This window comes from Neoarthrinium moseri (assembly GCF_022829205.1).
Source record: "Neoarthrinium moseri strain CBS 164.80 chromosome Unknown scaffold34_Wmoseri_CBS_16480, whole genome shotgun sequence".
Classification (NCBI taxonomy): Eukaryota; Fungi; Ascomycota; class Sordariomycetes; order Amphisphaeriales; family Apiosporaceae; genus Neoarthrinium; species Neoarthrinium moseri.
In genome coordinates, this window is record NW_026055148.1 from 391,353 (window position 1) to 404,122 (window position 12,770).

The 12,770-nt window shown below is 51.9% G+C and overlaps 4 protein-coding genes across 4 annotated transcripts; 2 read left to right on the forward strand and 2 right to left on the reverse strand.

Annotated features, from left to right (window-relative positions):
• Positions 1-2,148: 2,148 nt before the first annotated feature.
• JN550_008320 (uncharacterized protein) lies at positions 2,149-3,069 on the forward strand (the record flags this gene model as incomplete). The annotated part of the gene is made up of 1 exon (XM_049320268.1): positions 2,149-3,069. One exon carries the CDS (start codon positions 2,149-2,151, stop codon positions 3,067-3,069), a length of 921 nt encoding a protein of 306 aa, XP_049169833.1.
• A 1,840-nt stretch (positions 3,070-4,909) lies between these two features.
• JN550_008321 (uncharacterized protein) lies at positions 4,910-5,311 on the forward strand (the record flags this gene model as incomplete). The annotated part of the gene is made up of 1 exon (XM_049320269.1): positions 4,910-5,311. The coding sequence occupies one exon, from the start codon at positions 4,910-4,912 to the stop codon at positions 5,309-5,311; it is 402 nt and encodes a 133-aa protein (XP_049169834.1).
• A 349-nt stretch (positions 5,312-5,660) lies between these two features.
• On the reverse strand, positions 5,661-6,737 carry JN550_008322 (uncharacterized protein; the record flags this gene model as incomplete). The annotated part of the gene is made up of 1 exon (XM_049320270.1): positions 5,661-6,737. The coding sequence occupies one exon, from the start codon at positions 6,735-6,737 to the stop codon at positions 5,661-5,663; it is 1,077 nt and encodes a 358-aa protein (XP_049169835.1).
• Positions 6,738-8,770: 2,033 nt separating this feature from the next.
• Positions 8,771-11,422, reverse strand: JN550_008323 (uncharacterized protein; the record flags this gene model as incomplete). Its single annotated transcript, XM_049320271.1, has 1 exon — positions 8,771-11,422. The coding sequence occupies one exon, from the start codon at positions 11,420-11,422 to the stop codon at positions 8,771-8,773; it is 2,652 nt and encodes an 883-aa protein (XP_049169836.1).
• Between the last annotated feature and the right edge of the window lie 1,348 nt (positions 11,423-12,770).

Sequence of the window (12,770 nt, forward strand, 5' to 3'; positions counted from 1 at the left end):
ATATCCATGGAGTTCCAGTGAAGGAGAGGATCAGAGCAAATGGGGAAACAATGTTCTGTCAATGCCAGCCGCACACCCTTCAAAGGAAAAGGTTTCGAAATGCAACAAATTTTGCAGCGAATTTAAAGTGCTGGCAGTAGCGGCTGGCGGGGCCCAGGTCCCGGCTCCGGCGAAACTTTCCTGCTTGGAAGATATCCATCTGCCCCTCTGCCCCTCTGCCCGGCCCTGGTGGCCCACAAGAGATGAATCGATTAGATTAAACATTGACCCCCGCAACAGCGCATGCGATCGATAATGCCCAGACAGCAAGCCAGCCAGTCAGCCAGCCATCCCGCCTCTGCGCAGCAGTTTCTTGACGACGATGGTGGGGCTGGCACTGGTGTGCCGACCGAAATCCAAGAAAGTTCCGCATTATCGGTCTCAGCTTGCGCCGGTGGCGTGCGGGCAGCCTTGAGAGCTTCAGCTACGCTGCAAGAAAGCATGCCGCTGCTGGAGTGAAAATCAGCTGAGCGTTGTGTCATGTAAAGAATCTTTTTGGCGTCGCCCGGCGCCGAGAAATCAAGAGCCTGGTTCACGATGCTCTACCACAAACAAGGAGCCACAGCCCACCCTGGGAGCAGCAGGACTTGGCGAGGGGAAAGACGCAAGGAGGGGGCGACGTCGAGGTTCGTTCTGGATTGCTTTCTTGCCCCAGCCTATTCGACTCGCCCGTCCGATGATGCCCACGACCACGAGAGGCTGCGACAGGGACGTCTGTGTCCGTTCGTCCCATTCCTCCATCTCGTCAAATCGCAAGACTTCCGCCTTCCGGACTTTGATCCACTGTCATAGTGTAGCTTGTAACTGCGCAGGCCTTTGCGCAGGGCTTCTTGGACTTGGGAGGGGCTGTCAAGCCGCCAACTCATCCACAGCAATCAATTTCCCAAGCCCCTCGCCAACCTCTTCAGCCTCTCACGGCCTCGCATTCCCGAATCTGCTCACATAGCTCACGCTTGCTTTTCTGTAACGTCACGCCACGGCAGCAGACCTCCAGACAAGGCCGCCCGTCAGACGCCGCAACTGGCTTAGCACTGCTCACTAGAGCCCTCCCTCCTCAGCCGTCAGCTGCTGTGGCCGCCGTTTGCAAGGTGGTCTGGTGGCATGCTGTCTGCGCGCGTGCCGAATGCAGAGCAGGGGTGCCGGTCCTACAAGCTACACCCGTTCCAAGCGCGGTAAGAACTATTGAACATGGTGTGCAGCATTAATACGCAACGATATAGTCCCATTTATAGACTCCCCCCGTGCTGTCGCATACTTCAACCACCGGCCGGGGTCCGCACCTAGCATGGTTTTGAATCTTAGTCTCGCTGCAACCCTTGTTTCCCACGTTCCTCGACTACCTCGAGCACCTCTAGGGGCAACTTGATGACTGCGCGACTGGAGTCACTGGACAAGACTCCCCGTTTCAAAGCGCCGGCTGGTTGGATACGTCAGCGCTTTGGCCATTGCCGGTGCTACAACGGGTCGCTCGACGTCCAGATCCGGTAGGTTTCCGAGCAAGGTTGGCCTTTTCCAATGGGTTTGCGCGGCCTCGATGGTCCAAAGTCATGGCCCCGTCCGACAAGGGACCTTTTACCTTTGCCATTGACGTGCCCCCAACCCTTCTTAGCAGATGATTCAATAATGCTGGAGGCTTGACAGCCACATCCTTTCCCTCGGGAGGGTTCTTTTTAATTGCGTTTCGTATCGCTCATATTCCCTTGTGGTCATCACTCTGCACTTCCCTGGTCATTGCGTTTGCCTGATCACCAATGCCTTGCCTTTGGTTTGAAACATTTACCTCCTGCACTCGCTCCCGATCTCCGCTCGTCAATGCCCCGGTTCCAGTCTTGAATAGACTTCCTCCCCTGTCCAATTCTCTCTAACTCGGATCAAACTGTTTCTCTCTCGACTCGCGGCGTCAGGCCCTCAGACGGCATTTTCCTGGTTCGGGAAGCAAGCGAGCTTGCCGGGTCCCGGGATCAACCCCACAACAAGAGACACGGCCACCAGTGAACATATGTATACTTAAACTAGGGACAACCCTCTGCAGAGCTGTCTTTGGGTGATAGAATATTTCTCCTCCGAGAACACGTGATACTCGGATTTCTGAATTGGGAGGATACAGATATGGTCGGCCATTCTCACAGCTTCCCGCAGTTCTCGAGACTGCCGCTGGAGCTGCGAGACCAGATTTGGGGATATGCGCTCCCAGAGCCACGAGTCTATGAGGTGTTAGACTCTCCATGCTCCGCGCAGACACAATCTACACCATCGAGTCGCCTCATGTTCGCAGATGTCCGGAATGAACCGCCTCCCGCAATAGCCAGAGTGTGCCGCGATGCTCGTCATGCAGTCCTCCGCCGCTACAAGCCCCTCGTATTCTCGAACACAGTCAAGCATATTGATCTCTCGAGAGATATCCTTCTTCTGGACTCATATCTACAGGTGAAGAGACTACTCAAGGTCGTACGTCTTCTCAGCCAGATCGAAGCTGTCCGCACGAAAGCTTGCCGCATTGCGCTTGGGACCTCCTGGGGCTTTTACACCGGCCTTCACCTCAGACTGTTCCACAAAACAGTCCAAACAAAGCGGAACATGGAGAAATTTCTCGAGCATGTATCAAAGTTCCGCCGGTTAAAGACCATCATTCTTGTTGTTTATCAAAGATCGGCCTTCAACTTGAGGTTGAAGGTCCCAGACCAACAACCTCTTCCATGGCGGCATTACGATTGGTATGAGCCGTACCATTTCAACTTTAACGTCAACTTCAATTTTGACAACTACTTCCTGCGTCGACCTTACCAGAGTCGACTGGTGCGCTACGAACCCGAAGTCGAGAGAGTCGACAAGTCACAGCAGCCATCCGTCCGTCAATCAAAGCAGCAATCGGTCGATCTTCATCCGAGAGGCTACCAGGTCCACGACCTGAAAGACACATTCGAGAAGTGGATAGAAAAGCTCTCCGGAAATGGTGCACTGGGAGACTTCCAGCGGCCGAGCTTGGAAACCGCGACGCTGACGTGGATATATACCGGCGTTGGCTACTAATTGTGGAACAGGAAGTGTATGATTCCAACGATAGACACACGACGCACGATCGTTATGATTTATGAGAAAGCATTCATGAAAGAGCATTCACCTCACATCTTCGCTGCAACATGGCGCGAAGTTGCGATGGCGACATATGTCACGCATAACTACATAGAATAGCATGTTAATAAACAACTCCACTGAGTGTCTGCTATTCTCTTAAGTGATTTCATTTCCGTCAACTTCCATATGGCGTTGGTTCTGGTTCCTGCTTGCATGGACCGGCGTCGATGTGAAGTGTATTACTAGACGATTGACGAGCTCGAGTGACGTCAAAAGAAGCAACAGTGTTTGCAGGGGACACCCCAACAAGATGGAAACAAAAGCCCCCGGTGGGACTTCAGATGACAAGGTACAGGATATCAAATGAAACAAGACCTAGCCACCAAGAAAACAAGACGAAACACAGAGAAACACAGGATGGTGCCCTTGTAAACCAGTTACATGGGACGCATGTCCTTTCCAGCCGAGTGAGGAATCCCAATCTATGGAAATCCCCCTACATCGACGGTCCGAGACTGACTGATCCAAGAATTTTCACAAGAGTAAGGCCATTACGTATCGATAGGGTAGACTGCAGGGGCGGAATCGAGAGCCTCACATATACGGTAGACCGCCCCCGCGTGCTGACCCAATATTTAATTGCTGCACGAAGCTGACGGCCCCAGCACGTGAGGCTCACGCATTGATCCTACTGCCCACCCTCCTTGGGAGTGAGGCTGATGTGACTAGCCATACCTTCGTCAACTTCGGTCGCCATAAGCGGGGCATCTCCAGAGTCCGTGTGTTCGTTGGTCCGCGGCTGCATCCCTTACATCTGACCGCATCACACCCAGACGTCCACTGGTCTGTTTTCGGCTTCAAGTAGAAAGCCTGGTCTCGTGAGAATTCTGTTTAGGATATCTAGGAGTTTGGTTGGTGCGGGTAGTGTCGCTGCGGAGCCCTCCAACGTGGCCGAATGTCAGGGTCGCTGGGACGGAAAAGAAATGTGACAGTCATGCAAGTGTTCCGGGTGATACATGAAGCCTCAGCTGGCTACTGTTGATATCCGATAGCGGTAAAGATTGGTCATACTACGACTCACCAGGGTTCCCACTCGAGAAGCTTTTTTTTTATCGGCAGGAACTGTGAATGAACAGGTGAAGTTTGCTATCCCGGTACCTCTGAGATATGATACACGATCAATGGAGAACAGGGAGTTAGATATTCCCAGCTATGTAAGTACATTTCTCGCAAGCAAAACATGCAGACTCGCGTCCTATCCAATTGTGTCCATATTATCGCAGATGACTCCCGTTCTTCTTAGGCCCTGTGCGCTTGATTAAGTGACCTATATGACAGTAGAAGCTCTGCAATCTCGCCGTCTATGAACGAGTTGAAGAGTCTCGATAAGGAAACCTCAGGAGCAATCAGCATCCATTCAAAAGTTCGCATGGCTGTGCGTCGAACATGCTGTTCAACTTAAGAATCGATGATTCATGGTTTATATATTATATTCTCAGGAGTATATCACGTCAGGGAGCCTCCACCCTTGTAGAACCTCGCAAAGGTCGCGAGAAAGATGATAGTTGCGTATAAGGGAACGACTTACAAGATGGGAGAAATCTAACAACGCCGATCACGTGACTCGCAATGCATCAGCTCACTTGATTCCGTCTTAACTCCGCGTACATCTTCAACATCTACTGTTTCACGGTTAACGACGCAGCAGCAGCAGCTACCCTCTCTACTTCTCTGGTTGAAATGGTATAGGCATTCCACTGGTTTGGCTCCTACTAGGCGTACTTTCCGAGGCAGAATGGGCAAAACAAGCACCACCGGTAGCCCATTCACGAATGGGACAGGACAGCGGCCCGAGACGAAGAATTGCCCCACGGCAGCTGGGTTCCCGAAGTTTGCCGACCTGCCACAAGAGATTCGCGACATGATCTGGAGAAAGGCTCTGCCTGAGCCTCGGACCATCAACGTCCTGGTGTACGCGTTCCCGGGCCTGAAGCTGGCGCCCCTCGACCGCGGAACGCTCAGGCTGACGCTGGCAGGGGTTTGCTTCGAGTCTAGGCGGGTGGTAAGGGAATCCGGCTACGTCTTGGCTTTTCGCGATGAAGATGACCCGAATGATCCGGGTGTTTGGTTCAACCCAAGAAGGGATACTCTGGAGCGGACTCTTTGGGGGCCCGGGGAGAACTGGGGACTAAGGTGATGGTGCTGATGCTTGGCATTGTATTGAAGCCTCTGGGCTTCGGCTCAAGCTACATTCAAAGCATTGCCTCAGGCAGTACATATCACTGCTTCAATGTTCCCTTCTAATCTATTGAGGAACTCGTTGGTACGTTGTGCTTTGCAATCCTGCCTCTCTAGAACTGTTTGTTTTTCTCTTCTTTTCTTCTTTCATTTTATAGCCATAGCCCAGCTCACTGATACTGCCTTAGTTCCACATCATACCACGATTTCTGGAACTACTCCAGCGCAGACTCGGAATTGCTTTGAGGCAGCTAGTGGCTTGCGGCCTCTTGGTCCATGACATGCTACTCAACCTCAATTCCGGACATCTAACGCGCCGGGTGCTCAAGACGGTAGATTTCGCGACGGGAGGGTCGCAACGCCTGTCTCTGCAAACGTGAAACCCTCGGGAGACGAGTTGCCTCCTCCGGTTGGGTGCCCGTGATCAGGATGTCTCTGAGGTTGATATGGGGAGGCACCGGGATGAACTCCAACGGAAGCTGTTCCATCGCATAGGAAATTCCAGTGAATATCCAGAACTCTGGGCTTCTAAGAATCCGGATGATTCTGTTGCCAATCTCAGTCCAGGGGATGAGTCTGTCCCCGAATTGCAGGACTTGGGTCTTGGTCGGGAGGATAGCGAGAGCTTTCTCGTCGCCGAGCACCGTGGCGCGCCTGATACCGACGTTGAAAGACTTGATGTCACTGGCACCTTCTTCGTAGAAGGCGACGTTGCAGGTCTGGGCTTGGGTGAGCTGAGAACGCCTGTAGGGGGAGTCATCAGCGCGGCGGTTGCCGCCTGGAGCCTGTATCAGTACTCCTTGCTTGAGAGAACCCCAAAAATTATGCTGTGGGACGACAAGAATGAGCTTCTTGAGCCTGCGAAACACTGTGTACAGGAGCATGAGGGTGTCAACTAGCTGACCGCCAGTTGCAAAACAGCCCCAGTCAACGGCAACAATCTTCGTGCGTTCCAGGTGGGCCAAGCCGCGCATCTGATAGACTGGCAGCTGGGAAATCGCTGCCTCCGAGAAATAGAGAATGGGATCAGTGTCCCCGGCTCTTATCTGGAGGGCGGTCCGAGCGCGGAGGGAGTACTGCAGTCCTTGATTATGGCTGTTGGTGGTCGAACTAGAGCCCTGACTTCCGGTGTCATCAAAGTCATCCCTGTTCGACTCGATTGAGGTAGGCTCGCTCGATGTGTTCGCGCGGGTCACCTCCTGGGCCTGGGCCAGGAACTCCACAGCGATCGTACCAGTGTTGGGCGGGATGAGCAACACGTTTCCTGCGTCATCTACAACAACTCGTGTGATTACATCAGTTCTGATAGCTTTCACGGGCGTGACGGTGTCAAGAATGTCCATGAGACACTCTGTGATCTGCTCATGAGTGTCTTCCGAAGCCATCGTGAAAGTAGGTAGCTCAGCGAGCGTGGGTAGGGGTGAGAGATCCGAGACGTGTGATTTGAGTAATGACGAGAGGGTGGTCTGATGTGAGTGACAGTCTGCCGGCTTGTGAACTGGTGGAATATCTTCGTTCTGGAGCAATTGACACGAACACACCACTGGCAAGTGACCAATCCGTATCTGGTTGTCTGGGCGAGCCAAGGCGGGAAAGGTACTTTCGCTTCGGATACCTTTGATCAGTCGATATTTGGTTCTACCAAAGAGATCGCGAGTCACCCAAAAAAAAAACTGTGTTTTGATGGTGAAAGTAAAATGGACCTCAGACAGCGAGCGTCGATTGTGCAGCATATGCGGTGGTCGACCAATTATTGCATCGAGAAGGAACATCGTCCCGGATACATGCTGTACTTGAATGACATGCCTGTCAGGTGTGTACCCTGTAAACTTATGCGTAAAGCGTTTGGTCGTCACGAAATTTCCGAACGACCGTTCACCCTGCTTCGCAACTTGCTGGATAACTCGCACATAACACATTCGCCGGGCTGAAAGTGTCATCGTGGTGACGCTACCAGACCCGCCCGCTTGGCCCATTCACAAACCCCGATTCGAAATTCATTATATTTGCTGGTTTGATCAAACACGTCGCGCTGGGTGAAGAATTGTGCAACACTATACAACAACCCTTATATTGTCTTGGTTAGTGCGTGCTTAACGCTGATAGGCTGCACGTGGCGCGCACGGACCAGCACAATTCCAACAAACTGTATAGCTTGCAAACCGGGAGCTGTTGCAGCGCTCTTCATAAATATTATATATGAGGAACAATAGGTCTGAACAGAACCACCCAGATGCCTTAGTTGTTCGGCTAATTCTTTGGTATGAGTTCTTTCTTGCATGTATTCCCCTGCGCAAGTTTCGGGCCTGGAGGAAGGAAGGTTGCATTGGGCACAAGGTAGCAATCAGACGGCTTGATGTCAATTATATCCAGAAAATCAAGCGCTTAGGATTCTGAAAGGTATGGATTACGTTGGGCATCTCTTTCCATCCCTAAAAAACAGGGGGAATTGTCTCCAGTTTATGAGACGTTCATAGCATTCCTCGTACCTCGAATGACTCCAAATCACGAATCGAGAGCAAGAAGTCAATGGGTCTGGCGCAAGGTGATCCAAAGACTGAATAGCCAGCCTTTGGGGGCGTGTTATTCGGGATAACAACCCAAAAAGAGGTTCTTGGAGTAGAGTACAATGCATCTGACCAAGATCAATGACTCCCCTGGATCGTGATAGGGACAACTGATATGATTCTCGGGATTATGTGTTCTGAGCGGTAACCAATTGCGGTGTTTCACATTCTTTTGCTAGCAACTATTATGCATCACCATGGGAGCTCGTTCAAATGTGTTCGTGTAGATAAGAGAGAAATGAAGAGTGATGGGCCAAAGTGAGCGTGTTGTAAGAAGCATGCTCTCATTAGCTATCTGCATTGTGGACGAAGGCTATCTACCAGAGGGCTGCGTTGTGGCCACATTGTGGCCACAATGGACACACAATGTCCGAAGGGCTAACAGAGAGCCAAATCTGACGTGTCCGCAGATGTGCCTATGGTGAATGACATCGGCAAAGAAAGAGTAGTTTTCCCTTCAATTTATTAAGTCACGGATCCTATGAGGATCACTTTGGCAACTCGACGTTGCAGAGGTGGCGAGGGGCCGGAAGATGATGAAGCGTAGTGCCCACCGCGACATGACGAGGACATGCAATAGGAGAGCACGGGACTCTACTTATCGGAGTTTCCCGGTTTGGCCGCTATACACCCACACCAATCACTCCTGTTCAAATGTTTTCTAGAGTCCAAAGGTGGAGGAACACCTCTCTCCTGGAACCCCTCCCAGCAAGGAGAGAATTGAGAACTTGAAGCATAATTGCAATAGCTAACCGTTAAGGAGGTGGTTCTGTGATGGAGTTCGTACACTTTGTATCCCATAAGCTGATGTAGAAAGACTGAATGGAAATTCCACTTGAAACATTACTACCTCAAGCTAATAACACCTGCGAACTGACTACATTCTTCCCCTTAAGTTTGATTGATTTTGCACCTGTACCGCCTGATTTGACGTCCAGTTCCAACTTCTCCCGTGGCCATAGGGTAACATAGTTATCCGACCAGAACACCGGCAACACGTCCTCACCGGCGCCGTCGACCAGGTTGAGGTTCACAAAGAAAGCAGGCACCGTGGAGTGGTTCTCCAGCACCACTTTACTACCGCCGTCCTCAGAAGAATCGGAGACGGTTGCGGTCACGTTGGCAGCCTGGAGCTTATCAAGCGCCTTATAGTCGGCGTACTTCGTCACCGGCGTGTAGAACCAGTCGGAGTTCTCCCAGTCCAGCGTGTCGACGGTCTTGGCTAGCCAGTACACGTTACGGCTGAGCGTGGCATTCTTGTCGTCCGAGAGGACCAGACGCAGGAAGACAACGTCCGAGGGGTAAATTAGGGCGGGTAGCTTGTATATGCTCTTGCTAACGTTCGGCTGCGTCTGCACCTTGACACTTGTGCTCGTGACGACCTTGCCATCAAGCCCTACGACTTCGACTTGAACGGTTCGTGCGCCCTGGCGGTTTATCGAGTGATTGATCAGGTAGACAGCCTTCTGAATGTAGTCGTAGGCTACATGCTCTACTCTGCTGCCAAGTTTGGCGCCGAAGTAAGAGCCTGCGGGATGCAGATAGTAGTCAAAGAGGTTCCAATGCAAGCTCGGCCAGGCGTTGTTCAGCATCCAGTATATCAACCCAGTCGCCGGCTGGTTCGCATTCCAGAGCGCCGAGAAACCTTCGAACTGTGCTCGGGTTGCCTCGTAATCAAGAATCTGTGCTTTAAGCAAATAGTCATCCAGGGAAGAAGGGGTGCCATGTCGCTTCCATAGTGCATCGTTATAGATCTTGCGATTGTAGAACGATGAAACGCTCGTCGACATGTGGAAAAGTCCCTTGTTTGGCTGCTTCCAGAGATCGTCCATATCCTGCTTGGTCAAGAATTTCTTCAGACTGCTGAGCTCCGGGGTACCTACTCCAGCCCCCAGCTCTGAACCGAAGCCGAAGGCAGCACCGAGTCTATCATCCGTTGAGCTGACGTCGTACCAATAGTTTGGCGGTACCCAATCATATGGACCCGCCATCTTCATTCCAGACGGACCCAGCAGTTTCGGATAGCTTCGCTTTGATGCCGAGGCAATGATTGGGTTCTGCCAGTCAAGGTCCTTGAAGCCTTGCACGTACATTGCCGTGGCCTTGTCATCCGGCCAGTAGTCACTGCCGACGAGATAGCCCAAGACGCTGGGGTGGCTCTGCAGCATGGTGATTTCATGCCGCGCACTCGCATCTGCGATCCCGTAGTCGCTCTGCGTCCACTCAGACTTCACCGCAAGGTCCTCATTATAGGTCCAGGCTTCCCATTTGTCGCAGCACTCCCACCCCGCCAAGACCATCAGACCCATGCGGTCCGCGGTGTCGTAGAGCTCTGGGTGCTCATTCTTGCCCTCTAGGCGCACAGTGTTATGTCCAAGGTCCAGCATGTACTGTACTTGCGTGGCGAACTTGTTGCTGTCCCAGCGGAGGAACATATCAGCCGAGTAGCCACCGCCAATCACCTGGAAAGGGTTTCCATTGACGCTGAAGATGGTGTCGTTGTGCTCGTTCACCTTTGAGGTCACCTTGCGGATACCGAAGCGGTTCTCTGCAATGTCTGAAACCGAATCGTCCACCGAGACCGATAATTTCCCAGTATAAAGGGGCTGCTCCCCCCAAGCTTTCGGCCACCAGATCGCTGGCTTTTCGATTAGAGTTGTAATGTTCAGGTCAAGCGATTTTGACGGCCCAATCTTGAAGGTTTGCTTCTTCGAAAGAGGATTACTGCCACTCTCATCTGATACGATGCTTTCGCCGACAACAGTGACCTCGTGGTCTTCTAGATTCTGCACATTTGCCTTCAGCGTTACTGAGGCGCTCCCCTTCCCTGCAGGCAGCTCAAAATCGGTGGTGACGCGCAAGGGCCCTAGCGCTACAGGACCGGTCTGCTTGATGACGACGTCTCTCCAGACACCCGTGCCGTTATCTGGCGGATAGGGGTTCCAGTCCACGAATCCCAACGCAAAGTCGTAGTTGTAATCTGTTGGGTATACCTGGATCAGCAGGGCATTGTCCTTGGCCACATACTTCGTAACGTCGTATGAACGACCCGCGTATGCACCCGCCTGCACCGCCTTGGTGGCAATCTGCTGGCCATTGAAGAATATGTCGGCCTTTGAGGTGATGCCATGGTTCTGGATGAAATAATGCTTCCCCTGGGTCTGGTTCAGGGCGAACTCGTTGCGATATAGCCACGGAACCGCAAACTGGGCTCTGTCGAACCGATTGAGGTTGTCCGAGAAGAACAGATCGGATTCGTTATAAACGCCTGCAGCAATCAAGCAGCCCATCAGCGTGCACTTGGACGCATTCACATGGTGCCACGATGAGACGTCCGAACCTGGGCGGGAAAGAGTAGCCAGGTCCTTGCTCGCTTTGGCAGTTGACTGAATGTCCCATTTTGAAATAAGCAGTTCTTGGTCTGGTACCGCTGGCGAAGCGTTGAGAACACCAGACGCCGTTATCAGAGGCGAAAGCATAGACCACAAAAGCATCGTGCCCATGGTTCGTACCGCCATCTTCCCAGCCGAGCCCATCCTCAATCTCTGTGTTTTTGGCGTGTAATGACTTGCACGCGGGAACACAGTTTGAAAGGTGCTAGATTTCGTGATCAGGCATTTCCATCCTTTCTCGCCCATTTCGACTCAACAGCGGAGGAAATGGACAATCAGTTCGACCTTTTTGTGCAGTTGTCAAGCCGAATGATACGTTGCACCGGCCTAGGTCCTTCATAAAGTTGATCGTAGCCCCCTCAACTACCGACCCCGCTATGCCGCCTATTCCGCCTCCGCGCGCCTTTGAGCGCATGCTGTGAGTAACCAACGTGCATCATTGCCGCTTCCAAGACGCCCTGGGGGCCTAATAGTTAACGCACCAATTCCTGTCTCTGCTTCCGATCCTCGTATCTTGGCTGGTGGGCCCTTCAACTCGTTTCCCCAATGGGTTGCGGAATCTGTAGTTGCGTCTATAGCTAGCTGCCAATACCCCAAACCCTGCTGCGGGTAAAATCTGTAGCAATTGATTGGGATGGTTGCATGAATACCTCAGTAACTTCCTAGTAACTTTCTCAAAACGAATCACCTGTGATTCCTACTTTGGCTTAGTACCTTTCTGTTGGCTAATTGGATTCAGCCTCGAGCAGAATCTGTAGAACCATCCTCCTTGGTATATCTGCTCAGCGGCAGAGAAACATGACTGATTGAGCATTGCAGCTGATGACGCCAGGACAACAAGCACAGCATTAGTTGACCGTAGGGATGGTGTCTTCCCTTTATGTTCGGAGCTACTTGTTGTTGTCATATTTGGCGCGCGTCAGCCTTTTATGATCATGACAACCTTCGAATGCCCGTGCCACGGAGTCGAAATCCCACGTTGAAGATAGGGGGTCCTGTAGTATTGGGGAGTTCTAGTTCTTTCAATTTCATCGACACTATCCACATTTCTTTAGGTAGGAGATGAGTCCGACCTAATGCACCATCATTCCCACATGATCTCTTGAACAAAACTCTGCAGCGATTTTGAGTGTCATCAGGGCCGCAACGCCAAAGTTTCAAATCCACTACCTAAAGATCTGCCGTATCCAGGCAGTGTCGAGGTGCCACCAACGCCTTTTGTGGCTCATTATGTTATACAATCGTAAAGAAGAATGATAAATGCTGTTGACCCCAAGTGGCTGTTCGGCAGATGCGTAAACCCATCATCGCTTCTGTTAACTCAGACATCTCCATGCGTGCATCCCCAGACTCTCCGCATCCCGCCCAACCTTCTTCTCTGTCTTCTTCTTCAACCTGAATTAAACAATAATTGTTGCTTGGCTCCAGTCCAGGCGCTCTTCCGTCTCGAGAAGAGGAA